Source organism: Pristis pectinata, chromosome 2 (assembly GCF_009764475.1).
Source record: "Pristis pectinata isolate sPriPec2 chromosome 2, sPriPec2.1.pri, whole genome shotgun sequence".
Lineage (NCBI taxonomy): Eukaryota > Metazoa > Chordata > Chondrichthyes > Rhinopristiformes > Pristidae > Pristis > Pristis pectinata.
Window position 1 is genome coordinate 12,936,571 of NC_067406.1, and position 15,587 is coordinate 12,952,157.

Here is a 15,587-nt window from a genome sequence, read left to right on the forward strand (position 1 = left end):
GATAATTCCTTTCCCCCAACAGATGCTGCTCCACCCGCTGAGTTCCTCCAGCCGATTGTTTGTTATTCCACATTCCAACATCTGCAGTCTCTTGTGTCTCCAATGGCTTCATTAGCATTGACTGCAAGTAAAGGCTGAGGTACAACCATTTTCGAGGAGGACCAAAACCCTGAGGCAACACAAAAAGGGAGGAAAGAAGGAAGAACGTTGTTTCCCAATTCATTGTTATGATGTGACTTTGGCTGCCTGAGTCTTTGCTTCATTTTTCTCTCTGTCACACTGTGAAGTGACTACTCGTATCGCTGCAGACACTACTGTTGCTGTTTCAGTAACATCAGTCTTGTTTGATTTGCCAACGTGTCAACTTCTGTCAGTATCTAAGCCATGAACCCAGCTGCCATTTGAGTGACTTACTGCCACATTGCTGTTCTTGTTGAGGTGACTTCCCACGGATGAAATCTTCCCTTGGAGATTGAGATCCTGTAGCAATATTTGTAGAGTAGATCTTTGCTAATCTTCCCCTTCCAATCAACATAAAAGGCACTGAGCATTTTATGGAATAGCATGGATTAAACATACATTCCCTTCACCATCGACCCTCCGTGGTTGCAATGTGTACCACCTACAACAGTTACTCACCTGATAGGACCTCCCAAACCCACAACTTCCAGGACAAGAGTCACGGGTGCAAGGGAACAACGCCAAATGCAGCTTCCCCTCCAAGTCGCACACTTATTATTTGGGAAGATATGGTTGGTCGTTCATTGTCACTGGTCTAAGTCCCAGAACTCCCTCCCCAACCGCACTGTGGGAATGCCTTCATCAGAAGAGCTGCAGTGGTTGAAGACAACGGCTCACCATCACCTTCCCGAGTAATGACCTCCCTAATGACACCCAGGCCTTGAAAATCAATCAAAGTCTGTATGCACTCATGAATAACACAGTACAGAAGTCAGCCATTCAGCCCAATGTACTGATGCTGGCCCTTTGAAAGATCAATCCAATTAGTTCCACTTCCTGGCTCTCTTCCAATTGCCCTGTATATTTTTCCTTTAGATGACCACAAATATTCCGTATATTACTGTTGAATCTCCACCCATCTTCTTATCCACATCATAACAGCATGCATGATGAAAAGGTTCATGGAGTCCTAGAGAGATACAGAACAGAAACAGGCCCTTCAGCCCACCGAGTCCATGTCAACCATCGATTATCATTCACACTAATAGAATGGTACAGCGCAGTACGGGCCCTTCGGCCCACAACATTGTGCCGACCTATATAAACCTACTCTATGATCAATCTGACTCTTCCCTCCTACACAGCCATAACCCTCCATTTTTTTTACTTCCATGTGCCTATCCAAGAGTCTTTTAAATGTCCTTATTGTATCAGCCTCTACCACCACCCTGGCAGGGTGTTCAGGCACCCACTACTCTCCGTGTAAAAAACCTACCTCTGACATCTCCCCTAAACTTTCCTCCAGTCATCTTAAACTGATGTCCTCTGTTATTGGCCATTGCCGCCCTGGGGAAAAGGTACTGGCTGTCCACTCGATCTATGCCTCTCATAATCTTATACACCTCTATCAAGTCGCCTCTCATCGTCCATCGCTCCAAAGAGAAAAGCCCTAGCTCACTCAACCTTTCCTCATAAGACATGCTCTCCAATCCCGGCAGCATCCTGGTAAATCTCCACTGCACCCTCTCTAAATCTTCCACATCCTTCCTATAATGAGGCAACCAGAACTGAACTCAATACTCTAAGTGTGGTCTAATCAGAGTTCTATGGAGCTGCAACATTACCTCATGGCTCTTGAACTCAATCCGTCAACTATTGAAGGCCAGCACACTATACACCTTCTTAACCACACTATCAACTTGCACTGCAACTTTGAGGGATCTATGGACGTGAATCCCAAGATCCCTCTGTTCCTCCACACTGCTAAGAATCCTGCTATTAACCTTGTACCCCACCTACAAGTTCGATCTTCCAAAGTGTATCACTTCACACTTTTCTGGATTGAACTCCATCAGCCACTTCTCTGCCCAACTCTGCATCCTTTCTATATCCCATTGTAACCTATGAGAACCTCCTACATGATCCACAACACCTCCAACCTTCATGTCATCTGCAAACTTACTATCCATCCCTCCACTTCCTCATCCATCATTTATAAAAATCACAAAGAGCAGGAGTTCCAGAACAGATCCCTGCGGAACAGCACTAGTCACCAACCTCCAGGCAGAGTATCCTCCATCTACTAGCACCCTCTACCTTCTGTGGGCAAGCCAATTCCAAATCCATGCAGCCAAGTCTCCATGTATCCCATGCCTCATGACTTTCTGGATGAGCCTACCAAGGGAAACCTTGTCAAACACCTTACTAAAAATCCATATACACCACATCCACTGCTCTACCTTCATCAATTTGTTTTGCCACCTCCTCAAAAAACTCAATTAGGCTCATGAAGCATGACCTGCCCCTCACAAAGCCATGCTGACTATCCCCAATAAGACTATGCTTCTCCAAATGCTAGTAAATCCTGTCCCTAAGAATCCTCTCCGATAGTTTACCTGCCACTGACGTAAGACTCACTGATCTATAATTCCCGGGATTATCCCTATTACCTTTCTTGAACAAGGAAACAACATTTGCCATCCTCCAATCCTGGTATTAGTATTGGTATTGGTATTGGTTTATTATTGTCACTTGTACCGAGGTACAGTGAAAAGCTTGTCTTACAAACCGATCGTACAGGTCAATTCATTACACAGTGCAGTTACATTGAGTTAGCACAGAGTCCATTGATGTAGTACAAGTAAAAACAAAAACATTACAGAGTAAAGTGTCACAGCTACAGAGAAAGTGCAGTGCAATAAGGTGCAAGGTCACAACAAGGTAGATTGTGAGGTCAGAGTCCATCTCATCGTATAAGGGAATCGTTCAATAGTCTTATCACAGTGGGGTAGAAGCTGTCCTTCTACCCGATGGGAGAGGAGAGAAGAGAGAATGACCCGGGTGGGTGGGGTCTTTGATTATGCTGGCTGCTTCACCAAGGCAGCGAAAGGTAAAGAGGGGAGTCCAAGGAGGGGAGGCTGGTTTCCCTGATGCGCTGGGCTGTGTCCACAACTCTCTGCAGTTTCTTGTGGTCCTGGGCAGAGCAGTTGCCATACCAAGCCGTCCTGTGGCCTCTTCTCTCGCTTCCTGTAGTAGCCTGGGGTATATCCCGTCCTGCTCTGGGGACTTACCTATCCTCAGATTTTCAGAAGCTCCAACCCTACCTCTTTCTTAACCTCGACATGCTCCAGCACATTAGCCTGTTCTACGCTGACCTCACATTTGTCAAAGTCCCTCTCCCTGGTGAACACTGAAGCAAAGTATTCATTAAGGACCTCCCCAACCTCCTCCGCCTCCAGGCACATTTCCCCCTTTATCCCTGAGTGGTCCCACCCTCACCCTAGTCAGCCTCCTGTCCTTCATGTACATGTAGAATGCTTTGGGGTTTTCCTTAATCTTACTTGCCAAGGCCTTCTCATGTCCTCTTCGAGCTCTCCTAAGCCCCTTCTTAAACTCCTTCCTGGCTGCCACATAATTCTCAAGAGCCCTGCCTGATTTTTGCTTCCTGAAACTTTAAGTATGCTTCTTTTCTTCCTCTTGACAAAAATGTTCCACCTCCCTTGTCAACCATTGTTCCTTCACCCTACCATCCTTTCCCTGTCTGTCAGACAAACCTATCCAGAACCCCATGTAAGTGGTCCCTAAACAACCTCCACGCTTCTGCTGTGCATTTCCCTGAGAACAACTGTTCCTAATTTATGCTCCCAGGTTCCTGCCGAACACCATCTTAATACTACATTAATCATACTTTTCTTATTTTCCCTGCACACTCACTATCTCTGCCCAGATTTTACCATTCACCAACACATTAGGAGAAATTTACAGTTGCCAATTAACCAACCAACTCCCACATCTTTGGGATGTGGGAGGGGATCAGAGCACTGGGAGGAAACCCACACGGTCACAGGAAGAACACGGAGACAAGACAGCACCTGAGATCAGGATTGAACCTGGGATCTGGAACTGTGAGGCATTGACTCTGCTAACAGCTGCTCTTGTCCTTCTTGGTAAACGTCTCCTTCCTTTACAAATTACTTTAAACCTGTGTGCTGGGGTCACTGATCCTGCCAATGGAAATAGATTCTCCCTGTGTATTAATCCAAGCCACTATCTTTGAACACCTGTATTAAATCTCCCCTTAACTTCCTCGACTCTAACCAGACCAGTCTTATTTTGTCTTGTCTCTCTTATGTATGGAATGATCTTTCTGGGTGGCAAGCAAACTAAAGTTTTTCACTGTATCTCAGTCGATGTGACAATAATAAACCAATTCCAATTCCAATTCCAATTAACTCATACTCATAGAGCACATTTAATATATGAGGCATAGATAAGGTGGATGGTAACGGTATTTTCCCCAGGGTAGGGGAATCCAAAACTAGGGGGTGAGAGGGGAAAGATATAATAGGGACCTGAGGGGCAACTTTTTCACGCAGAGGGTGGTGAGTACATGGAACGAGCTGCCAGAGGAAGTGGTTGAGGCAGGTACAATGGTATCATTTAAGAAGTACATGGAAGGGCGGGGCTTGGAGGGATATGGACCAAACACAGGAAATTGGGCACCATGGTCGGCATGGACTGGTTGGGCCGAAGGGCCTGTATCTGTGCTGTATTGCTGTATGACTCCATGACTGTAGTTATTTCCCTCTGACAATTATCAAACAAAATTTATCACCAAGCCAGATTTAGGGCAGGTCTAAGAGATTGCTTGAAGGAATATCCTGGAGAGAGACAGAGAGGAGGAGACAGATGTAGGGGGTGTTAGGGTAGGAATTATAGAGCTTTGAGGCTGGGCTGCTACAGGGGAGAATTCACGGAGGAATTTGAAATCAATTTGGGGCGGCACGGTAGCGTTACAGTTACCGCAACACTATTACAGCGCCAGCAATCGGGGTTCGATTCCCGTCGCTGTCTGTAAAGAGCTTGTACGTTCTCCTGTGTCTGCGTGGGTTTCCTCCAGATGCTCCAGTTTCCTCCCACATTGCAAAGACGTACGGGTAGGTTAATTTGGGTTTAAAATGGGCGGCACAGACCCATCGGGCCGGAAGGGCCTGTTACCACGCTGTAAATAAAATTTAAATTTTAAAAATTGGAAAATATGAAACATCAAGGTGTTCCTCAACAAGAGCCAACATTGACCAGCAAGCAGAGGGGTGATGAGTGAATGGGACTTGGTACAGGGAGCAAAGTTTGGAATGACAAGTCTTTGGAGCTCAGAATAAGGCCAAAAGCCCATTGGATTAATCAATTATGGTTACAAAGCCATGGCTGAGGGCACCGGGAAATATTTCATTCCTGGAGTAGGATATGAACCCCGAATTCAGTATTACCTACTGAGACAATGGATTACTTCCATTTCTCAGGTAAAATGGCCTTGGGTTCTACATGCAACCTTTTAGTCACTAGGGGATGGGTGGATCATGTGTGAAGGCGGGCTTGGCCTTATGGAATGGCAGAGCAAGGCTGCGTTGTTGTATGGCGTTGTTTTTAATGCCCTCGTAGTTCACCTTCCAAAGTAATTCTTTGTGTTGAATGTTCATCACAGGGTTCCAACACCATCACTGGGTGCCAGATAAAACTCGGGCTCCTCTTTCTCTTTCCTCATTGCAGCCTCACGCACCACGTGTGCCACGGATGTTTCAAGAAGCACGCAAAGCTCCAGCGTTGCATGCAGTGCAAGTTTGCCCACTACTGCGACCGCACTTGTCAGAAAGCAGCGTGGACGGAGCACAAGAACGAGTGCACTGCCATCAGGAACCACGGCAAGGCACCCAGTGAGAGCATCAGGTGAGCCCGAGCTGCTGCCCCCTTGCAGTTTGGAGGACCTCCCCATTCCCTGGAGGCACAAGGTCAATAAAGCCAACCAGGCAGTGATTTGTAAGTGGATGGGAACGAGAGAAGCAGGTGATGCTGAGGTCAACAACGTTGCTTAGATTCTCACTAATGTTAATCTGGGCATGGAGTTTAATCTGGATAAGTGTGAGGTATTGCACTTTGGGAGGTCAAATCTAAGGGGAAGTTAATGGCAGGACCCTTAATAATGTTGATGTACAGACGGATCTTGAGGTCCAAGTCCATAGCTCCCTGAAAGTGGCCACATAAGTAGATAGGGTGGTAAAGAAGGCATATAGCATGGTTCCCTTCATTGATTGGGGCACTGAGTATAAAAGTCAAGTTGCAGCTACGTAAAATTGAGGTTAAGCCACATTTGGAGTATTGTGTGCATTTCTGGTTGCCCTATGTGGAGGCTTTGGAAAAGGTGCGGAAGAGATTTATCAGGATACTGCCTGGATCAAAAGCTCTGAGCTATAAGGAGAGGTTGGACAAATCAGGGTTGTTTTCTCTTGAGTGTTGGAGGCAGAGGGGAGACCTGATAGAAGTTTATAAAATTATGAGAGGCATAGAAAGGGTGGACAGCCAGAATCTTTTTCCCAAAACGTCCAGTACAACAGAACACACATTTAAGGTGAGAGGGGGAAAGTTTAAAGGAGAGGTGTAGGGAAAGATTTTTACACAGAGACTGGCTGGTGCCTGGAACAGGCTGCCAGGGGTAGTGGTGGAAGCAGACACAATTGTGGCATTTAAGAGGTGTTTAGATGGACACATGAATATGCAGGAACCAGAGAGATATGGACCATGTACAGGCAGAAGAGATGTAGTTTAATTTGGCACTGTGTTTGACACAGACATCAGGGTTGAAGGGCCTGTGCCTGTGCTGTACTGTGCTGTTTTATGTTCAACATTACTTTGCACAGAGAACAATTGGCCTCTGGAACAGGTGACTGGAAGGTGCGTTAACAATGGACTCCCAGCTGGTCACAGAAACAGAGTTCTGAGAGATAAATTGCAATCGACCACTGTCCATCAGAACTTGGCTGATTTATGTTTTTGGAGCGAGTTTTCTTCTGCTGCCTGTGCTTTCTTCTTTGCTTTTATTGTTTGCTGGTCGCGGGAGATCCCAAGATTTGGGTGTGGTGGGGTTAAAGGATAAGGACAGGAGAATTCAAACGTCACAAGAGGCCACAAAGAGAAAGTCTTGATGATCGTTTTGTATCTTCTTTAATATGTTTGTATTAGTAACAAAGGGTGGATCTGCATGGATCCATCAAACTAAAGCAGTTAACAGTGTATTGGATACAATTCTCATCTCTCAATTCCCTTCTTGGTTTGGTCCCTCTGAAGCTCTGAAGTTCTGAGTTCCTCTGCTCCAGACCTCCTGCACTGCTGATTTTCCCCATCATTGGTGGCTGTGACATCAGCCAACTTGGGTCTAAGCAGTTCCTAACCCTCCCTGCCTCTCCCCTAAGACCCACCATCCTTTGGACTAAGCTTTTAGTCACATCCCTCAATCTCCTTTGGCTCTCAAGCAATATTTGACTGGTCCCATTTTTGTGGTTTGTTTCTCGATTTATAAACAATATAAATTCATGCTATACAGGGATATTTTAGATATTAAAGAAATCATGGGATGTGGGGGAATGGTACTAAGGTACAAGATCAGCCATAAACTTACTGAACAGTAGAGCAGACACAAGGGGACAAACTGCTTCTTCCATTTCTTATATTCTTATGTCACTTGTATCCATATCTCCTCTTCTCTTGGATGATCTAAGTTTGGTAAACTGGAATATTGAGCTAGAAATTCATCTGTGCAATGACAGAAAAAAAAGATTTGCACGGACAAATTTTAATTTAACATTGTACTAATTAATTTTGCACCTGCCTCAGTGGGAGATTTCAACAGGAATTAATAAGGATGGTTTTTGGTGCAGATAAATTGTGCGCACCTGTGCTCTTTTTCCTGGTATCCAGGGAGTCTGTATAATGTCAATAGTAATGCAATGCTCACAGTTCATTTTTCTCAGGGATTTTTCTACCATATTGATGCTTGTAAGATTGGTTCTAATATCCTACAGAAAAAAAAAAGTTTTTATTAATGCTGAAGGTTCCAAAGCAGCATAAATTAAAGGTTAAAAAATGTTTATCCAGTCTTATGTAAAAAAAAGCAAAAATTAGTTTTTTTATGTAGAGCAAGTTGTTATAATTTGTAGAGCACTGCCAGAATAAGCAATGGAAGCAACACCAACAGTCATGTTAACAGGGAATTGGATAAATACTTGAAGAGTACAGTGTGTGATTCCATAATTGTGTGCTGCTCTTAGACTTGCCTCTCGTATCCTATGGAGGATGAGGAGAGAAGGAGATATTGTCTCCGAGGATCGTGTCACTTCCATTGAGGACCTCCAGGACCATCTGGATGACCTTAGTGAGGAAGAGAAGAAGCAGCTAACATTGGACATTGAGGTTTTCCAACGGTACTGGCCCTCCAATGAGCAGCAAGTTGGCATGCAGTCCATATCGCACATCTTTGGAGTGGTAAGTAGTGTGGAATTGCAAAGGAAAACATCATCAGAATTGAACCTGGGTTGCTGTAGCAGTGAGGCAGCAACTCTACGCTCTGTACTGGTAGGTAAATTAACTTCCACTAAGTCATACAGCACATGAGCAGGGCTTTTGGCCCAACTCGTCCATGCTGACCAAGTTGCCTACTGGAGCTGGTCCCACTTGCCTGCATTTGGCCCATATCCCTCTAAACCTTTCCTATCCATGCACCTGTCTAAATTCCTTTTAAATACTGCCTCTACCACTTCCTCTGGCAGCTCATTCCACATACCCACCACCCCCTGTGTGAAAAACTTGCTCCTCATGCCCCCCGTTTATTTTTAAAACTTGCTCCACCCGGGAAGGTACAATAGTCAGGTCCACCTCTGCTCTCTGGGTTTGACCCCAAACCAACTGATGTGATGGAGCTTGGACCTATATTTGGTGGAAAGCAGCCCACTTGATTGACAATCCATCCACCACCCTAAACATTCTTCCCTTCACCACTGGCACACAGTGGCTGCAGCGTGCACCATCTCCGAAATGCACTGTAGTTACTTGTCCAAGATACACCAGAGATTTTGAAGATATTTATTTATTACCAAATGTACATCAAAACATACAGTGAAATCCATCTTTTTGTGCTGGGGGCAGCCCGCAAGTGTCGCCACTCCTCCGACGCCAACATAGCATGCCCACAGCTCCTAATCCGTATGTCTTTGGAATGTGGGAGGAAACCGGAGCGCCCGGAGGAAACCCACGCAGACACGGGGAGAACGTACAAACTCCTTACAGACAGCGGCCAGAATTGAACCCGGGTCGCTGGCGCTGTAATAGCGTTACGCTAACCGCTACACTACCGTGCCACCAACAGCAGCTCCCAAACCTTTGCTACCAAGATGGACAAGGGCAGCAGATGAACATAAGAAAGTAAGAGTAGGAGTAAACTATCTGGCCCTTCAAGTCTGCCTGCTATTCAATATGATCATAGCTGATCTACACTGCAGCTGATCAAATCCTCTTCTGTGCCAGCTCTCCATGGCCCTAAATTCCCTGTTCTTTTCAATCATTTATCTGCATCCTCTTTAACTACCTGCAATGATCTAGCCTCTACAACCTTGCAGTGTAAAGAGATTCAACGCCCTCTGTGAGAAGTGCCTACGCACCTCAGTTTGAAATGACTACTCCTGATCTGGTAACCAGGTTCTAGGGAACACTACCACCTGCAGGTTCCCCTCAGAATTACACACTGTCCGGACATGCAAATACATTACTGTTCCTTCAACCTCAGTGGGTGTAAATCCTGGAAGCCCCTGCCCTACAGCACTATGGGTTGCATGGACAGCAGCAGCTGAAGAAGACATCTCACCACCGTCTTCTTCAGGACGATTAAGGTTGGACAATATATGCGTAGTCTTGCCAGTGACATTCACATGTTGTCAATGGACCAGGACAACACAGTGAGAGGGAAAGTGCACCAGGTTCCAAGGTTAAAGCCTTCTCCCCAATTATTTTTAGAGCTGGATAAAAGGACGATATCAAATGTTTGAACCTAATACTCCAGGTCATCTTCTGAACAGGTGGAATTTGAGCACACATGCACAGGAGCCAGAATATTGCCTTTGAATGTCGGCCAAAAGCATGACATTCTCAATCCCACCAAACTGAAAAGGGATCGGTGTAGGCAATGACAGAACCAACAGTTATAGTCAAAGAGTCAAACAGCACGGAAACAGGCCCTTCAGCCCAACTTGTCCATGCCGACCAAGATCCCCATCTAAGCCAGTCCCATTTGCCCGTGTTTGGCCCATATCCCTCTAAACTTTTCCTATTCATGTACCTATCCAAGTACCTTTTAAATTCTATTAATGTACCTGCCTCAACCACTTCCTCTGGCAGCTCATTCCATGTACTGACAACTCTCTCTGTGCAAAAGTTACCCCTCAGGTTCCTATTAAATCTCTCCCCTCTCACCTTAAACCTATGCCCTTTAGTTCTTGATTCCTCAACCCTGGGAAAAACATTGTGCACATTCACCCTATCTATGCCCCTCATAACTTTATACACCTCGATAAGATCACCCCTCATTCTCCTACGCTCTAGTGAGAAAACTCCCAACCTGTTCAACCTCTCTCCATAACTCAGTCCTTTGGGTTCCAGCAACATCCTCATAAATCTCCTTTGCACTCTTTCCAGCTTAATGGCAACATTCCTATAGCAGGGAGACCAAAACTGAACACAATATTCCAAACGTGGCCTTACCAATTTCTTGTACAAAATCTTGTATAGCCTTGTACAACATCCTGTACAGTTGGTTCAGCATCCACTTTTTCTGTAATTGTAAAACTATCCTCTGCATTCTTTTATCATTTTTCCTCATGTACTACCTTGATGTACTTATGTATGGAATAATCTGTCTGGATGGCATGCAAACAAAAGCTTTTCACTGTATCTCGGTACCTGTGACAATAATAAACCAATTGCAAATTACCAATCCATCATCTGCTGACAACTGTTTGTAATGAAAATAACCTAAAATTCCAGGAACAATGTGTGTTGTAAACCAAAAGAAAAAACTTGTTAGTCTATTGACAACACCCTCAAAATATTCCAAAGCATATTACAGCCAGTGAAGTAGTTTCAATTTCCGTCTCTTCTTGGAAAGGGGCAGCCAGGTTTTTCACAACACATTGACACCGGTAGAAATCTGACAACGTGTTCTTCACCTTCCAGTGTGAAGTTGAGGGAGCTATTTGGCCAAAGAAGCAGAAGATTTCCTCTCTCCCTCAAAATAGTGCTGAGGAGACTATCATGTCCTTGGAAGAGAGGGCAGATGGGTCTGCAGTGTAAACCACCTTTAAAAGGTAGAACCTCCACTGGGTGCATCAGCCTTGATACAACACTCAACCCAGAAGTGGAACTTGAACCCATAACTTTCTAACTCAGATGGTTATCCATTGAGTCACAACTAACACTGATATAACCAATTATTGCAATTATTCCCAGGTCCTCCAAAGACAGACTATTCATATAAACAGTTACAATATTCCCTCCAAAACCAATTCCCTTACACATAACTTTCTAAACAAATTGTTGCCAACATTTCTGAAATTTTATCTATCATCGTATCTATTATGGTAGCATAGCAGTTAGAGTGATGCTATTACAGCGCCAGTGATCGGGGTTCAATTCCCGCCGCTGACTGTAAGGAGTTTGTAACGCTCTCCCTGTGGCTGCGTGGATTTCCTCTGGGTGCTCTGGTTTCCTCCCACATTCCAAAGATGTACGGGTTTAGTAGGTGTAACTGGGTGGCGCAGGCTCGTTGGGCCGGAAGACCCTGTTACTGTGCTGTATAAATAAAGTTTAAAAAATATTCCCCAGATTCTGTAGCCTGCTCTCTAAAAGTGCCTGGCTCAGACCTATTCCCAGCTTAAGTACCTTACATTACAAGAGGTGAGGGCAAGAAATGCTTTCTCTACCCGAGAGCCCTGTTTACATTGGAAAGTCCATCAAACAACGATGAAGGGGTGAAACGAAGCATGAGGGGTGACCTTATTCATTCATATATGTATAAGAGCTTGAGGGTGATTGACAGGGTGGATGTTGAGATGTTTCCACTATGGGAGAGTCACGAACGTGGGGACATGACTACAAAATAAGGGGCTGGTCACTTAGAATTGAAGTGTGTAAAAGATGTCTTCTCTCGGAGGCTAGTGAACCTCTGGAATACTCTGCCCCCAAGGGTGGTGGAGGCCAGGTCATTAGAAATATTTAAGTTGGAGATAGATAAATAACTGAAGGATCAAGGAATTGAGGGTTATGAGGAACTGGCACACGAGGTTTGGGGTAGACCAACCATGATCATATTGAATGGCTTGAGAGGCCTGGTGGCCTCCTCCTGCTCCTGTTTTCTTGTGTTCATGTGATAGAAGACTGTTAAAAGAACGATAGAAATTTACAGTACAATGAGGCCATTTGGTGGAGTGAATCCATAATGTTCAAGAAACAGTTTTCTAGACTAATCCCAGTTCCCACCTCATGGTTTTCTCTCTCTCTGTCTCTGTTTGGTGTGAGCTCCTGCAAGTTATAGCACATTAGGTATCTGTCCAGGAATGTTTCAATGTGATGAGTGTTCCTTTTCCAACATGGTGGTGAATTCCAAATTCCAAACACCTTCTGGGTGAAAAGAAGTCTTCCATATGATACTAAAATAGGTGATGTTGTAGATAGCATAGAAGGTTATGAAAAATTACAGGGGGATCTCAATCAGCTGGGTATGTGGGCTGAGGATTGGCAAATGGCTTTCAATCCAGATAAATGGGAGGTATTGCATTTCCGAAGATCAAACCAGGGGAGGACTTATACAGTGAATGGTAGGGCCCTGGGGAGTGTTATGGAACAGAGGGACCTAGGAGTACAAGTGCATAGTTCACAGAAAGCAGCATCACAGGGAGACAGGGTGGTGAAGAAGGCATTTGGCACCTGGCCTTCATCAGTCGGGGCATTGAGTATAGGAATTAAGAAGTTTTGATGCAGTTATATAAGACGTTGGTGAGGCCTCACTTGTAATATTGTGTACAACTTTGGTCGCCCTGTTATAAGAAAGATGTTATTAAACTAAAAAGAGTGCAGAAAATATTTACCAGGAATGTTGCCTGGACTTAGGGGCCTGAGTTACAAGGAAAGGTTGCATAGACTAGGACTTTACTCCCTGGAACGTAGGAGATTGAGGGGCATATGATAGAGGTATATAAGATCATGAGGGGCATAGACAGGGTGAAAGCCCATAGTCTTTTTTTCCAGGGAGGGGGAGCTAAAAACAAGAGGGCATAGGTTCAAGATCAGAGGTGAGAGGTTTAAAATGGACATCAGGGGCAGCTTCTTCACACAAAGGGTGGTGTGTATTTGGAACGGGCTGCCAGAAATAGTGGTTGAGGCGGGCACATTGGCAACATTTAAAAGCCATCTGAATAAGTACATGGACAGGAGAGGTTTAGAGGGCTATGGGCCAAACGCGGGTAGATGGGACTAGCTTGCTGGGCAACACAGTCGGCATGGGCAAGTTGGGCCAAAGGGTCTGTTTCCGTGCTGTATGACTCTATGACACTCCTCCCCTCTAAATCTTCTACCAATTACCTTAACTCTATGGCTTTGTGTTAATCATTTACCTTTCTACAATGTTGAATGATCATCTGTTCAGATGCAGTGAATTGGTGGATTGTTCTCATGCATTTATCCTCCGGGTTTTCCAGTCGCTCAGCATAACCTGGGTGTCCATAACTGGCATTTGACACTGTATGGAAAAGGAGACAAGGAACTAAGCTTGGTGCCGTCAATGTCCAAGCAGCAATAGAAACCAGTCATGAAGATCCCTCCTCACCCTTCCTGACCTGCTGAGTTTCTCCAGCAGTTTGTTTTTTCCTCTCATTAACCACTTCCCCACTGAAAACAATACAACCAATCTCAGTGCTACCACTTTCCCCAGAGAGAATGAGAGCAGCAATGCAGTGAGAACACCATCATCTCACCTCCAAGCCTCAATCCATCCTGAGTCAGTTTACTACCAGGCACATCTTCCCTTCACCCCCTCTCTCTGCTTTCCGCAGGGACCGCTCTCTCAACGACTCCCTTGTCCACTCGTCCCTCCCCACCGATAACCCCCCTGGGCACTTATGCCTACAACCGCACCAAGTGCTACACTTGTCCCTGTATCTCCTCCCTCACCGCCATTCAGGGTCCCAGCCAGACCTTCCACGTGAGGCAGCAGTGAGTCCGAGGGGGTCATTTATTGCATCTGGTGCTCCCGGTGTAGCCTCCTGTACATCTGTGAGCCCCGACACAGATTGGGTGGCCACTTCTTCAAGCACCTTCGCTCTGTCTGCCGCAACAGCCAGGACCTCCCGGTGGCCACCCACTTCAATTCCACATCCCACTCCCACACTGACCTGTCTATCTACGGTCTCCCCTTACACCAAAACCAGAAGGGGGCCAATCTCCTTGCGGCTAGATTTGCTAGGGTGGTTCGGGAGGGTTTAAACTAGTTTGTGAGGGGGAAGGGAACCGGAGGAGTAGGTCAGAGGAAGAAGGGGATAGGGAAAAGTTAGATCAAACAGGTAGAGAGGCTTTGGGGCAGGAGAAGCAGAATACAGGCTATAAAAGTAGTAAGGTAGATGGACTGAAGTGTGTTTACTTAAATGCAAGAAGTGTCAGGAATAAGGGAGATGAACTGAGGGCTTGGATAAGTATGGGGGACTATGATATTGTGGCTATTACTGAGACGTGGCTGACGTCAGGGCAGGAGTGGATATTGAATATTCCTGGTTTTCAGTGTTTTAAGAGGGATAGGGAGGGGGGAGAAGAGGAGGAGGGCTGGCGATACTGGTCAGGGACACTGTTACGTCTGCGGAAAGGATGGATGTTGTAGAAGGATCATCTCTAGAGTCCGTATGGGTGGAAGTAAGGAATAAGAAAGGAGCAGTTACTCTACTAGGAGTATTCTATAGGCCCCCCGGTAGCAGTAGAGATATAGAGGAGCAGATTGGCAGGCAGTGTTTGGAGACAAGCAGAAATAACAGGGTTGTTATAATGGGAGACTTCAAGTTCCCAAATATAAACTGGAACCTGCTTAGTGCCAAAGGTTTAGATGGGACGGAATTTGTTAAATGTGTCCAGGAGGGATTCCTGATGCAGTATGTCAACAGGCCGACTAGAGGGAATGCCATGTTAGATCTAGTTTTAGGAAATGAACCGGGACAGGTGAAGGATCTATTGGTGGGTGAGCATTTGGGGGGCAGTGACCATTGCTCCATAACCTTTAAAATTGTCATGGACAGGGACAGGTGCAGAGAGGACAAGAAGATATTTAATTGGGGAAGGGCGAACTATGAGGCTATAAGGGGAGAACTTGGGAGTGTAAATTGGGATGTCCTTTTTGAAGGAAAATGTACCATGGAGATGTGGTCGATGTTCAGGGATCTTATGCAGGATGTTAGGGATAAATATGTCCCGGTGAGGCAGAGAAGGAATGGCAGGGTGAAGGAACCGTGGGTGACGAGAGAGGTTGAACGACTAGTTAGGGAGAAGAA

General features: G+C 45.4%; 1 protein-coding gene across 2 annotated transcripts in view; it reads left to right on the plus strand.

Annotated features, from left to right (window-relative positions):
* The window catches only part of smyd1b (SET and MYND domain containing 1b), an 87,920-nt gene that overhangs the window by 41,547 nt on the left and 30,786 nt on the right, over positions 1-15,587 (plus strand). For both annotated transcript variants that reach the window (XM_052042424.1, XM_052042432.1), the window contains exons 2-3: positions 5,731-5,907; positions 8,283-8,496. In XM_052042424.1, the coding sequence (XP_051898384.1) occupies positions 5,731-5,907; positions 8,283-8,496 (391 nt within the window). The remainder of the gene's footprint in view (positions 1-5,730; positions 5,908-8,282; positions 8,497-15,587) is intronic.